Raw genomic sequence first — 13,729 nt, 5'->3', positions numbered from 1 at the left:
AATAGTGTTATTAGTATACTTGTTAGTAGTATTATTAGTATACTTGTTAATAGTGTTATTAGTATACTTAATAGTGTTATTAGTATACTTGTTAATAGTATTATTAGTATACTTGTTAATAGTGTTATTAGTATACTTAATAGTGTTATTAGTATACTTGTTAATAGTGTTATTAGTATACTTAATAGTGTTATTAGTATACTTGTTAATAGTGTTATTAGTATACTTGTTAGTAGTATTATTAGTATACTTGTTAATAGTGTTATTAGTATACTTAATAGTATTATTAGTATACTTGTTAATAGTGTTATTAGTATACTTAATAGTGTTATTAGTATACTTGTTAATAGTGTTATTAGTATACTTGTTAGTAGTATTATTAGTATACTTGTTATTGGGTTATTAGTATACTTAATAGTATTATTAGTATACTTGTTAATAGTGTTATTACTATACTTAATAGTATTATTAGTATACTTGTTAATAGTATTATTAGTATACTTGTTAATAGTATTATTAGTATACTTGTTAATAGTGTTATTAGTATACTTAATAGTGTTATTAGTATACTTGTTAATAGTGTTATTAGTATACTTGTTAGTAGTATTATTAGTATACTTGTTAATAGTGTTATTAGTATACTTAATAGTATTATTAGTATACTTGTTAATAGTGTTATTAGTATACTTAATAGTGTTATTAATAGTGTTATTAGTATATTATTAGTATACTTGTTAATAGTGTTATTAGCATACTTAATAGTGTTATTAGTATACTTGTTAATAGTATTATTAGTATACTTGTTAATAGTGTTATTAGTATACTTAATAGTGTTATTAGTATACTTGTTAATAGTATTATTAGTATACTTGTTAATAGTGTTATTAGTATACTTAATAGTGTTATTAGTATACTTGTTAATAGTATTATTAGTATACTTGTTAATAGTGTTATTAGTATACTTAATAGTGTTATTAGTATACTTGATAATAGTATTATTAGTATACTTGTTAATAGTGTTATTAGTATACTTGTTAATAGTGTTATTAGTATACTTAATAGTGTTATTAGTATACTTGTTAGTAGTATTATTAGTATTAATAGTGTTATTAGTATACTTAATAGTGTTATTAGTATACTTGTTAGTAGTGTTATTAGTATACTTGTTAATAGTGTTATTAGTATACTTAATAGTGTTATTAGTATACTTGTTAGTAGTGTTATTAGTATACTTGTTAATAGTGTTATTAGTATACTTAGTAGTGTTATTAGTATACTTGTTAATAGTGTTATTAGTATACTTAATAGTGTTATTAGTATACTTGTTAATAGTGTTATTAGTATACTTGTTAGTAGTATTATTAGTATACTTGTTAATAGTGTTATTAGTATACTTAATAGTATTATTAGTATACTTGTTAATAGTGTTATTAGTATACTTGTTAGTAGTATTATTAGTATACTTGTTAATAGTGTTATTAGTATACTTAATAGTATTATTAGTATACTTGTTAATAGTGTTATTAGTATACTTAATAGTGTTATTAGTATACTTGTTAATAGTGTTATTAGTATACTTGTTAGTAGTATTATTAGTATACTTGTTAATAGTGTTATTAGTATACTTAATAGTATTATTAGTATACTTGTTAATAGTGTTATTAGTATACTTAATAGTGTTATTAGTATACTTGTTAATAGTGTTATTAGTATACTTGTTAGTAGTATTATTAGTATACTTGTTATTGGGTTATTAGTATACTTAATAGTATTATTAGTATACTTGTTAATAGTGTTATTACTATACTTAATAGTATTATTAGTATACTTGTTAATAGTGTTATTAGTATACTTGTTAATAGTGTTATTAGTATACTTAATAGTGTTATTAGTATACTTGTTAATAGTGTTATTAGTATACTTGTTCGTAGTATTATTAGTATACTTGTTAATAGTGTTATTAGTATACTTAATAGTATTATTAGTATACTTGTTAATAGTATTATTAGTATACTTGTTAATAGTGTTATTAGTATACTTAATAGTGTTATTAGTATACTTGTTAATAGTATTATTAGTATACTTGTTAATAGTGTTATTAGTATACTTAATAGTGTTAGTATACTTGTTAATAGTATTATTAGTATACTTGTTAATAGTGTTATTAGTATACTTGTCAATAGTATTATTAGTATACTTAATAGTATTATTAGTATACTTGTTAATAGTGTTATTAGTATACTTGTTAGTAGTATTATTAGTATACTTGTTAATAGTGTTATTAGTATACTTAATAGTATTATTAGTATACTTGTTAATAGTGTTATTAGTATACTTAATAGTGTTATTAGTATACTTGTTAATAGTGTTATTAGTATACTTGTTAGTAGTATTATTAGTATACTTGTTAATAGTGTTATTAGTATACTTAATAGTATTATTAGTATACTTGTTAATAGTGTTATTAGTATACTTAATAGTGTTATTAGTATACTTGTTAATAGTGTTATTAGTATACTTGTTAGTAGTATTATTAGTATACTTGTTATTGGGTTATTAGTATACTTAATAGTATTATTAGTATACTTGTTAATAGTGTTATTACTATACTTAATAGTATTATTAGTATACTTGTTAATAGTATTATTAGTATACTTGTTAATAGTATTATTAGTATACTTGTTAATAGTGTTATTAGTATACTTAATAGTGTTATTAGTATACTTGTTAATAGTGTTATTAGTATACTTGTTAGTAGTATTATTAGTATACTTGTTAATAGTGTTATTAGTATACTTAATAGTATTATTAGTATACTTGTTAATAGTGTTATTAGTATACTTAATAGTGTTATTAATAGTGTTATTAGTATATTATTAGTATACTTGTTAATAGTGTTATTAGCATACTTAATAGTGTTATTAGTATACTTGTTAATAGTATTATTAGTATACTTGTTAATAGTGTTATTAGTATACTTAATAGTGTTATTAGTATACTTGTTAATAGTATTATTAGTATACTTGTTAATAGTGTTATTAGTATACTTAATAGTGTTATTAGTATACTTGTTAATAGTATTATTAGTATACTTGTTAATAGTGTTATTAGTATACTTAATAGTGTTATTAGTATACTTGATAATAGTATTATTAGTATACTTGTTAATAGTGTTATTAGTATACTTGTTAATAGTGTTATTAGTATACTTAATAGTGTTATTAGTATACTTGTTAATAGTGTTATTAGTATACTTGTTAGTAGTATTATTAGTATACTTGTTAATAGTGTTATTAGTATACTTAATAGTATTATTAGTATACTTGTTAATAGTATTATTAGTATACTTGTTAATAGTGTTATTAGTATACTTAATAGTGTTATTAGTATACTTGTTAATAGTATTATTAGTATACTTGTTAATAGTGTTATTAGTATACTTAATAGTGTTAGTATACTTGTTAATAGTATTATTAGTATACTTGTTAATAGTGTTATTAGTATACTTAATAGTATTATTAGTATACTTGTTAATAGTATTATTAGTATACTTGTTAATAGTGTTATTAGTATACTTAATAGTGTTATTAGTATACTTGTTAATAGTATTATTAGTATACTTGTTAATAGTGTTATTAGTATACTTAATAGTGTTAGTATACTTGTTAATAGTATTATTAGTATACTTGTTAATAGTGTTATTAGTATACTTGTTAATAGTATTATTAGTATACTTAATAGTGTTATTAGTATACTTGTTAATAGTGTTATTAGTATACTTGTTAATAGTATTATTAGTATACTTGTTAACAGTTACTTGTTATTAGTATACCTTTTGCAAATATTTACACGTATACCAATATTTTAACTTTCTTTGAACATTTTTTCTTGTAATATTTTGACTTTATTATTGTAATAATATATAACTTTTAACCTAATTTAAAAAAAAATTACTTTATTCTTTGATTTGTTTTTAAACTTTTTCTTTTAAATTACACATTTTTGTCTTAAATATTTCAACTTCATGCAATTTTTTTCTCTTAATATTATGACTTTATTTTCAATATTTTGACTTTATTCTTGTAAAATTATTTGGCTTTATTCTTGTAAAATTACTGCTCTTTTTTCCATTTTTGCTGTTATTTATGTATTTATTTATTTATTATTTTAATTTTTCTTGTTTAGTTGTGTTTTTACAATGTGCCAATGGCCAATACAAAAACAGCCACGGGCTGTAAATGGCAGTTTGGACACCACAGAACTCGTTCATTCAGAACCATTGTGCATCGTAGCATCATTTGCTCTCAGTGTTTGTATTCATACAAATTAAGAAAGCCTGTTTTAACGCCATTGGTTGTGTGTTTTAGGAAACGAAGGAGGGTACCAGAATATAACCCTTTTCTTGATGAGTGACAAGTCGCTGAACTCCAGTGGAAAACAGGAGTGGTGGGACATCGCCATTGGCGGCTGTGACCCTTCTTCATGTGGAGTTCTGTCCATGGTCATATTCAATGACAAAGTCAGTCCACCCAGCCTTGGCTTCCTTGCTGGATATGGGTGAGGAACACGAACGCATGATCAGCATGTGCACTACCAAAGTACATTCTTCTTCTATACCAGGGGTCAGCAACCGATACCATCAAAAGAGCCATTTTTTCGAGTAAAAAACAAAATACAGTCAAACAGTCAAACTGGGAACAGGACGTGCTCCCAGCGACGCTACAATAAAAAAAAACATACGCTAGCATGCATGCGGCAGCGGGAGCAAAACTGAGTTGGGTTGTACTTAATTGAAGTATTTTAGAATGTACTCACGTTATTTTTCATCAATCCTCATCCACAAATCCATCAAAGTCCTCATCTTCTGTATTCGACACAAACAAAGCCGTCTTCTTTTCCGTTTGCTACTAGTCTGTTAACTTGTCAGTGTTATTCAGCTCCGAAGCAAAGAAGGAAACTTCTCCTGTTGCTTCTGCCAACTTTATTTATTGAACGCGGCCACCAGACAGCAGCTCAGAACACACACACATCTCTCAGCATCGTCTCTCCTTCCTGCTTGTCCACAAGGCAAAGGTTAAACAAGCCCCACTACATAGCTGTCCAGCCAATGCCTGTAAGAAATGACACCGTTTATTTCCTGGTGTGCACTGGTCAATACTGTAATGCCGCTTGTTGTGGGGAAGGAGAGACTCACGTCGCCGATGCACTTTAATGGCTTTATTAACAGCGGAGAACACTGCAGGACTTTACATCCACGCCAACATAAACACACTTCCCAACTCTCTCCAAACTCACAGCTAGCACTGAGCCTAGCTCTCCTGCTCGGGACGCCCACCGTCACTTCCCGTCACTTCCTGATGAACTAAAGCTGTAATGACACTCTGCCGTATAAAAAGTAAAATATTAAAAACAAGCGTAAGACATTACTAGCACAGCTTTGTTCTGTGGGTCGTGGATATATTCTATCAGTTATTATTAAGCCTCTAGCTTCCTTTTAGTAAGTAAAAAACTTGGCTATGATTGCACTACATTGTCATGTGGACCTACAAAGTACACTTGGAAGAACAAGAAGTGAATAAATGTATTGCAACTGATGTGAAACTGATGAGGGGTAGGATTAAATAAGCTTTGCTTCTTCCTACTCCTTTTTGGACATGCAAAATTGTGAATTGTAGTATGTGATGTGCTACTGTTTGACTCATGCATGTTCAGGATTAAAACCATGAACCATGATAATAACAAGCCTAGTAGTGTTGTCAACTTTTATCCGCAGTCCGCAGTGCCCTCTACTGGTCAACATTATTATTATTAATTTTTTCCCCCCTTTTTTTCCCTCTACTGGTCAACATTCAAACTGGACGCCAACCTGTCTATAGAGGCCACCTGTCTATAGCGGCCACCTTTGCAGACTCCCTCTAGTGGCCGCTATAGACAAGTTTGACTGTAGTCTGGATCCGCAAAAACATAAAAAAACATTTTAAAAAATTGACCCTAGACTTTTTGGTTCTGTTCTCTATACTTCAGCGCAGGGGTAGGGAACCTATGGCTAGGGACATGTCTTTATTTTATTCATTTTTTTTCCACTGACATTTTAAAGTAAAACATTACAGAAGGCATAGTGTTAAAAACAGCGTTCAAAATAGAAAACTTTCATATGCATTTTAATCCAGCCAGCCATTTTCTAGCCCGGTGCCAATGCCAGCTGTCCTTACTAGGACATTTTGCGGGTCGCTGCTGGATAATACAGTAGCCTACACAGGTCATTGAGAAGTCAATAAGTCTCCTTTGACGAAGACGATGGCCAAAAGAAAGAAAGATACAGAGCAAAACCATGCAGCTCCAAAAGTCGCGTTAATGGTGAGGAGTATTTATTTATAACAATGTAAATAAAAATAATACATTCAGAGACTTATTATATTCTAAAATTGTTGGTCTTGCTTTTACAGTAATTGGATTCAGTGTTAAAACAAAGATATGACTTTCACAATACATTTTAAAATATGTGGCTTTCATGGCTCTTTTAGCTAAAAGGTTCCCCAGCCTGCTTTAGTGCTAAAATGACTATTGATTGACATTTGATGTACCCTATTCATTGGTCACTGTTCCATAGGATCATGGGTTTGTATGTGTCTGTGGTCCTCGTCATCGGGAAGTTTGTCAGAGGCTTCTTCAGTGAGATCTCCCACTCCATCATGTTTGAGGAGCTTCCCTGTGTGGACCGCATACTGAAGCTCTGCATGGACATCTTCCTGGTAAGTGCACCACATACCCACTCCAAATGGAACAAACATGACAGATGAAATCATTTCTTTGATATCATCCTCTGCAAACTAAGACTGCTGAATACCTTCCAGGTGCGTGAAACTGGAGAGCTGGAGCTGGAAGAAGAGCTTTATTCAAAACTCATCTTCCTCTATCGGTCACCAGAAACCATGATCAAATGGACCAGGGACATCCGCAGCCAAGACAGACACTGACCAGCTGACTGGTTGTCACTGAAAATATTGTCTTACCCAGTCGAGGTCTGGGAGAACACTGCAACAATCGTCATGGAACTCCACTTACGCGCGTGAAGATCAAAGAATGTTCAGTATTATTACCTGTACACGTGTTGGACATACGAAGGTCAACATCGCTTCTTATTCTTCAGACCACACTGCTTCATGCTGTACTTGTAGGTCTTTACAGACCCATGACAATTAGGGATGCTCCGATTCCCATAATCCATGATTGTAACCGGCCGATACTGATCACAAAGATTAAGTGTAAATGTTTAAATGTATTTATGATGACTGCTATCGGCCCGCGGTGCCGTGTAAGAGGGAAAAGTTAGGACAATTCCAAGGTCCCTGACTGCTAGGGGCCCAAAATACTGTTAGGGGTCAGCTGCCAAAACTTTATTTTTTTTCATGGGGCCCTATTGGCGATATGATATGAAATATGGAACCATAAAAAGACATATTGAACTTGCTTTTTCAAAAGAACACTGGTGAAACTTCCAGAGGATGAGACGCCTTCTTTAAGGAGACTTTGGATGTGAGAGTACATTGTTTGATGGCGTTCTAGCAGGACTTCCTGGTAGCACGTAGGTGGGCTCCAAGTGAATCAGCAAACCCGGTGTCTTCCAGCGCTGACAGAAGATTGTCATCTAGCCGATGAATTCAATTATTTTTCAGGTTAGACTTGTGCAACGCACATACGAGCAAGTGTTGTCCAACGTTTTGGCTACATTAGCTGCCTTTTGACTGCAGATGCCTCCAAAACTCACCAAAAGGGTCCGTGACATGATTCATCAACTTTATATAACTATATAACTATGTCATTTAAATTTGAAAAATGACATTTATAGTTCATGGCGCCAGAAGAGACGCTCACTCACTCAGGTAAACAAACTTAGAGGTGTACGATACACAGCGATTACAGTGATTGAGCCATGTGTCAATAGTTTGAGGAGGATGAGACATTTGGAGATGAAATAGAGAACTTTTAGAACATTATTGTGCTTCCTAATGAGCGTAAAGGGCTTTTATAGCTTGATTGATTTCATATTTCGTCACCGTCGCAAACATCTTTTATGGCTGTGAAAAGATGTTTGCATGCATGCTTTGCAGCCTCGTCATTATGGCGGAACAGTGGTTAAAGACATTATGTAACAAGACAAAACTCAAACTTTTGACGTAGTGCTTGCTCTTGTCTTGTTTTTTTCCCCGACAGAATAGCATCCTGTTTCAAAGTGCATTTACTTTCAAGTCAAATGCTTCTTGTAAAGGTGTTCCTTCATAGCAGTCATCAGTGAAATGATCACTGCAAAAAAAGAACTCGAGGTGGGCGTCCATCTGTCTATCGTTCTCTGCACTTGCTTTGTCCATTGTTGTCTTAAAGCTTCCTCTTTTGGAAAAGAAAACAAACTTACAGGATCACTTGGATACTATGAACATCCAGCAGCAACCCGACATTTTGGCATGACTACTATTTTGTTAAAAAATTATACGGAAACATAACAATATACTGAACCAAGTGACCAGCTACCTCAAGAAGCGTTTGTTTGCTCTGCTTTAGCCAATGGCGCCACTTCCGAAAATGAGGCTGAACATCGAGAGTTCATTCAACATGGCTGGCACCACGAACTATAAATGTATTTTTTGCTAATTTACCATTTATTTTTTTTACGTGCTACCCCTGCGAGACATTTTTCGTGGCATGTTTTGCAGGGTGCAAAATTTATGTCACTCACACAAACGGCAGGTAAGTTCCACACGGCAGACGTTTGTTTGTTTTAGGTTTGACACTCCTGTGCAGTATGAAGGAAAGTGGGCAGGGGATGCTGCAGGCCGCATTCTGCGAGCCACAGGTGATCAGCTTCTGTGGTCGGCGTTGAAAGGCATTTATCGGCAAATGCCGATCACATGCTTTTTCACAGAAACTGGCTGATATTGATTGGTGGCCGAGCAATCGGCGCATCCCCAGATTTCAATAAATGGTGTATTAAAGCACATGAAGTCAAAATCACCTGGTACAGCGAAGACACTCAGTGAGCTGCTATGACTTTTAACCCCAAACTACAATAATGTAAATGTCAATAACAGACGAGATGGAAATAAACAACCACCTAGTGCTTCCAGAGAAATGGAATGAATGAATGAGTGTGCACATGTTTTTTTAGACCCTGGAAGCAAGTTTGAAGCCATCACTTCCTGCCTGCAGAAGCCTGAACATGTGTCTTTGACCTCTGTGCGTCCCTCAGAGACAGACACAGTCTTCCCAGGTGTTGTGGGGGTGACGGGGGTGTGTCTCTTGTGGTCTGTGGTCTGGGCACGCAGCCTCTCCTTGGAACCCTGCCATGGCTGTGGTGCTTGTGGGCCAGAGCACCTAAGGAGTGCCTCTGCAGGACTAAAGTGTTGTGACTGTGCGAGGCGGGGAAGGGGGATTTGGGTCTCCTGGGCAACGGCGTCGCTTGCGGAGGACAACATCCCATCTAGTGCCACGTGTGATGCGTTCACCTGACTGATGTGGATGATGAAGCCGTTGGATTCTCAGGATGGGTGACACCGCCTCTCCGCCGCTGTCTCTCCAAGCTTCGTCACTTTTGCTGAAAATCGGACTCGATGGCGGCGCCATCCAACACGACTCCGTCAAGCTAACTTTGAAGCCACACGCATATTTGGAGGAGCTTTTGTATTCTCCTGAGGGATATTTAACAAGATGGAATTGTAGAATTTGAACAGATCGTGAATGATGATCATTTGTTTTGTTTTATTCGTTTTGGTGAGTTTTCCTGCATTTTCATCTCACCTACTTGGCGAAGGACCCGTAGAGGCACATTATGTATGTGCAATATTGTAATATTGTAACAATTTTCACATTATGTAATAGCGCCACATTTTATAATAAAATTGTTGAATGCATTTTGTAATTGTTGCTGAATTTTGTAATTATTACATATTGCAAAAGTTACACAATTAACCCCCTTAAAGGGGGGGTAATTCTATCTATGTTTCTGTGCGACCCAGTGGTCTTAGCTGGTTGGAGCCGGACTAAGTGTGCTGAAGGTTGTGATAAGAGAAAACAAAAGCACGAGAAAAGTCTGCTCGGGTCACGCTTACATGTGGTGTTTCAGTGTTTCAATTGAAACGGCAAAAGTCCTACAGTCGGCGCTCCCATGAACGCGTCACTGGCCGCCACCTCGCACAGCTGCGCTAATTAGTTTCCAAAGTAAGTGGGTCTGTTGTTCATTAGTGGCGAGTCATCGGCGATGGCGTCTGCTGCCATGTTGGAACGCTAATAAGGTAGCTTTTGTGCGTTTTCTGTATATTGCTGGCATTGTTGGTATTGTTTTACGTCTTGTCTTTCCACTGCAGCCACTGCTGCTGAAGGTCACCGTGTGACCACAAGGTTTGTGACCTTGTCGTTATGTACGTCCAAAGCTCTCTAGCGGAAATTTCATCTCGTGAGTGTTCTGTCTCAGTAAGACCAATTGCCCTTTTGGTGTAAGCATGTCAGCCAAGGGCCGACTGCGATTTTGTACGCACGTATGCACTTTAGCCTGGTCTAATTTGGAGGGCAGTGTTTGATTTAGAATTTTTTTCTTTGTTTGGGTTTGCTTTTTTCTTTATGCAGTGTTTTTTTTTCTGGTTTGCTTTTGACCCCATAATTAGGGCCAAGCAGTGTTTAGTGTGTGTTTTAACAAGAGATGCAATCAAGTAACTTCGCTGATCCAGCGATTGGTGCTTTCTTGCAGTTCTGGGGTCAGCAGAAAGTCCCAGGATGGGCGGAGAGAAGGAGCTGCCTCCACAAGCGCGGAGTGTTGAAGCAATGGGACCGTGTGGCTGTACCGGCGGCTGCCGAGGCCAGATGGAGGAGAGGAGGTGCTGCACCAGAACGGAGGTGGTGAGGCAGCGGTGCTCCTGGCCAGGAATGATACTGTTTAAAGGATTGATGCCAGAGTTGTGGACGTTGTGCTGTGGCGAAGTGCACTCAACCTAAAGTGTGTGCACCTCAGGGCCATCCATCTCACCAAATCAAATAGACTTGAACGTCCACGCAAGCAATCCCAACCTGTGACCAGAAGGCTGAAACTGTGGCAAAGGTGTTGGTCCGGGAGTGGTTCTATAGGTTTGGAGTCCCGGCTTGTATCCATCCAGACCAGGAGTGGAACTTTGAAAGTGTCCTGATCCAGCAATTGTGTGAACTCTATGGAATACAAATAAGCCGCACTACCCCCAACAAGGCAACGGCCAGTGTGAGCGTTTTAATCGAACTCTGCATAATCTGCTTCTCACTTCCTCCGGAGGAAAAGCGGAACTGGCCAGCGCACCTCCCACAGCTGGTCTTCAAGTACAATGGGACCTCCCATCAGTCCACCAGTGAGTGGACTTTTAAATGTTTGGCCAGGAACCAACCCTGAGCCCACGTGTGTGAATGGGTGACTGAGAATCAAAGACAGGTGTCTTCAATGCTCAGTAGCCATGCTCAGAACCGTTTGGAGGTGGCGGCGTGGCAAAGAAAAGACATGAGTGTCTTGTGTGAGCCATTGGGCCAAAGGGGGCACCAGCATGGTGTATCATGTGATGTATGATGTATCATGGCTCCTGATACTGGCAGCGTGGTCTACTCTATTGCTCCTGTTGATCAGCTTGCCCAAGTCAAACAAGTGCACCAAACTGCTTTAAAGTCTGCTCTTCCCCCTCCTGGTCTTGGGAGCCCAGCCAAGCTAGCGATGAAAATCTGGAGGCTGGAGCTTGGATGGTGCTTCAAGACATCCACTGAGCAGTCTTGGCACCTTCAGTGACCAAGGTATCCAGTAGCAATGCTATTGGCCCCAGGAAGACAAGCGGGAAGAGAGCTGGAAAGCATCGCAATCCTTACCGCCTAAAAATGGTGACATCGACCAGCTGCTCCTGTAGATAAACGTCTGCTGCGTGGCTGAAACACTGACTTGTCCTGCATCCACGTACGTGAATGCTGCACTTGTTGGAGGAAACAGATTGAGTCTAAAGTGTTGCAGTGAAACGGGCATGCTTGTGCTCAAAGTTCATCTTCACAGCAATTCGTCTGCAATGAAATGTCCACCAGATGGCGCACTGTGTACAGTGTTGGAAGTGGCTTTCCTCACTGGTGCTACTGCTCCATCTAGTGCAGGGGTCGGGAACCTTTTTGGCTAAGAGAGCCATAAAAGCCACATATTTTAAAATGTATTTCCGTGAGAGCCATATGATAAGTCTCTAAAGTTATTCTTTTTATTAACATTGTTACACTGAAGCTATCCAATAATAAATAAAGTACTTCTTACCATTAATGCGACTTCTGGTGCTGCGTGGTTTTGCACCGTACTCCGTATCTTTTTCTTTTCACCATCTTCTTCGTCAAAAGGGTCGGCTCTACAGAATTAGCTATCTGACTATTTGATTAAAGGAAGGGAAGTTTACTTCTTGACATCTCAAGAAGTAAATTTGAGATTGAGATTATCCAGGGATAATTGAATTTTGGTGTCTAACCCAGAAAATATCGGAAAGACAGCTCTGGCCCACCCGCATTGTGGTAGAAAATGGATGGATGGACTAAAATGCATAAGAAAGTTTTATATTTTGAGCCAGTGTTATATTTTTTTTTAACACTGGCATTTCTCTAATTTAAAAGGTCAGCGAATTTTATAATTGCATAATAGACACAATCACACCTTGTCACATACACGGGTGGGGCGGCCTTGATTGGGGTGCCTCGTGCCTGTGTTGTGCAGTGGCTCGCCCGGGGTAGCCTGGCTTGTGGGATGCCTTTTGTCTGGTTCACCTGCCTTTCCCTGGGGTGGCCCTCTGATGCCGGGGCTTGCGCCGGGGGGGGGAGCGGCTTGCGGTGCTTCCCCTGGAAGCACCGCGCTCTTGGGGTGGGTTCGGCGGTCACCGGGGGGCGGTGCCGGTGCTGCGGGTGGCCCGTGTGCCGCCGCGGGGGCTTGTGGTTGCTGCGCTGCGGCGGCTGCTGGGGCGCCGGGCCGACTGGTGGGTTGGGGCTTGGGTACTGTGGGCCTGGGTGGCGGGGTGGTGCACACTCACAGTACATGTGAGTGTGCAGGGTGTTATTATGTTGTTGGTTTTATTACAGCGACGGTGATTTCAGCAGTATGATTATAGTTTTTTTTTTTTACAATGATATGCATTAGTTATTATCATTGTGATCACTATCATAGTTCATCATTTCATGACTACTATTATGTGTGACTGTTTCAATGCAGTATTGTCATTGTGATCACTATCATAGTTCATCATTTCATGACTACTATTATGTGTGACTGTTTCAATGCAGTATTGTCATTGTGATCACTATCATAGTTCATCATTTCATTACTACTATTATGTGTGACTGTTTCAATGCAGTATTATCATTGTGATCACTATCATAGTTCATCATTTCATGACTACTATTATGTGTGACTGTTTCAATGCAGTATTGTCATTGTGATCACTATCATAGTTCATCATTTCATTACTACTATTATGTGTGACTGTTTCAATGCAGTATTGTCATTGTGATCACTATCATAGTTCATCATTTCATTACTACTATTATGTGTGACTGTTTCAATGCAGTATTATCATTGTGATCACTATCATAGTTCATCATTTCATTACTACTATTATGTGTGACTGTTTCAATGCAGTATTATCATTGTGATCACTATCATAGTTCATCATTTCATTACTACTATTATGTGTGATTGTCATTGACAGCGTTATCA

General features: G+C 36.6%; 1 protein-coding gene across 1 annotated transcript in view; it reads left to right on the top strand.

Moving 5' to 3' along the window:
* piezo1 (piezo-type mechanosensitive ion channel component 1) overlaps positions 1 to 9,848 on the top strand; it is a 127,613-nt gene extending 117,765 nt beyond the window's left edge. Inside the window, exons 52-54 of the mRNA XM_054796223.1 lie at positions 4,368 to 4,557; positions 6,611 to 6,752; positions 6,855 to 9,848. Of these exons, the coding sequence (XP_054652198.1) occupies positions 4,368 to 4,557; positions 6,611 to 6,752; positions 6,855 to 6,977 (455 nt within the window). The 3' untranslated portion in view covers positions 6,978 to 9,848. The remainder of the gene's footprint in view (positions 1 to 4,367; positions 4,558 to 6,610; positions 6,753 to 6,854) is intronic.
* The last annotated feature ends 3,881 nt before the right edge of the window (positions 9,849 to 13,729 follow it).

The sequence above is a fragment of the Dunckerocampus dactyliophorus genome, chromosome 13 (genome assembly GCF_027744805.1).
Source record: "Dunckerocampus dactyliophorus isolate RoL2022-P2 chromosome 13, RoL_Ddac_1.1, whole genome shotgun sequence".
Classification (NCBI taxonomy): domain Eukaryota; kingdom Metazoa; phylum Chordata; class Actinopteri; order Syngnathiformes; family Syngnathidae; genus Dunckerocampus; species Dunckerocampus dactyliophorus.
Note: the sequence above shows the minus strand (reverse complement) of the source record. Positions and strands in the feature narration are given on the sequence as shown.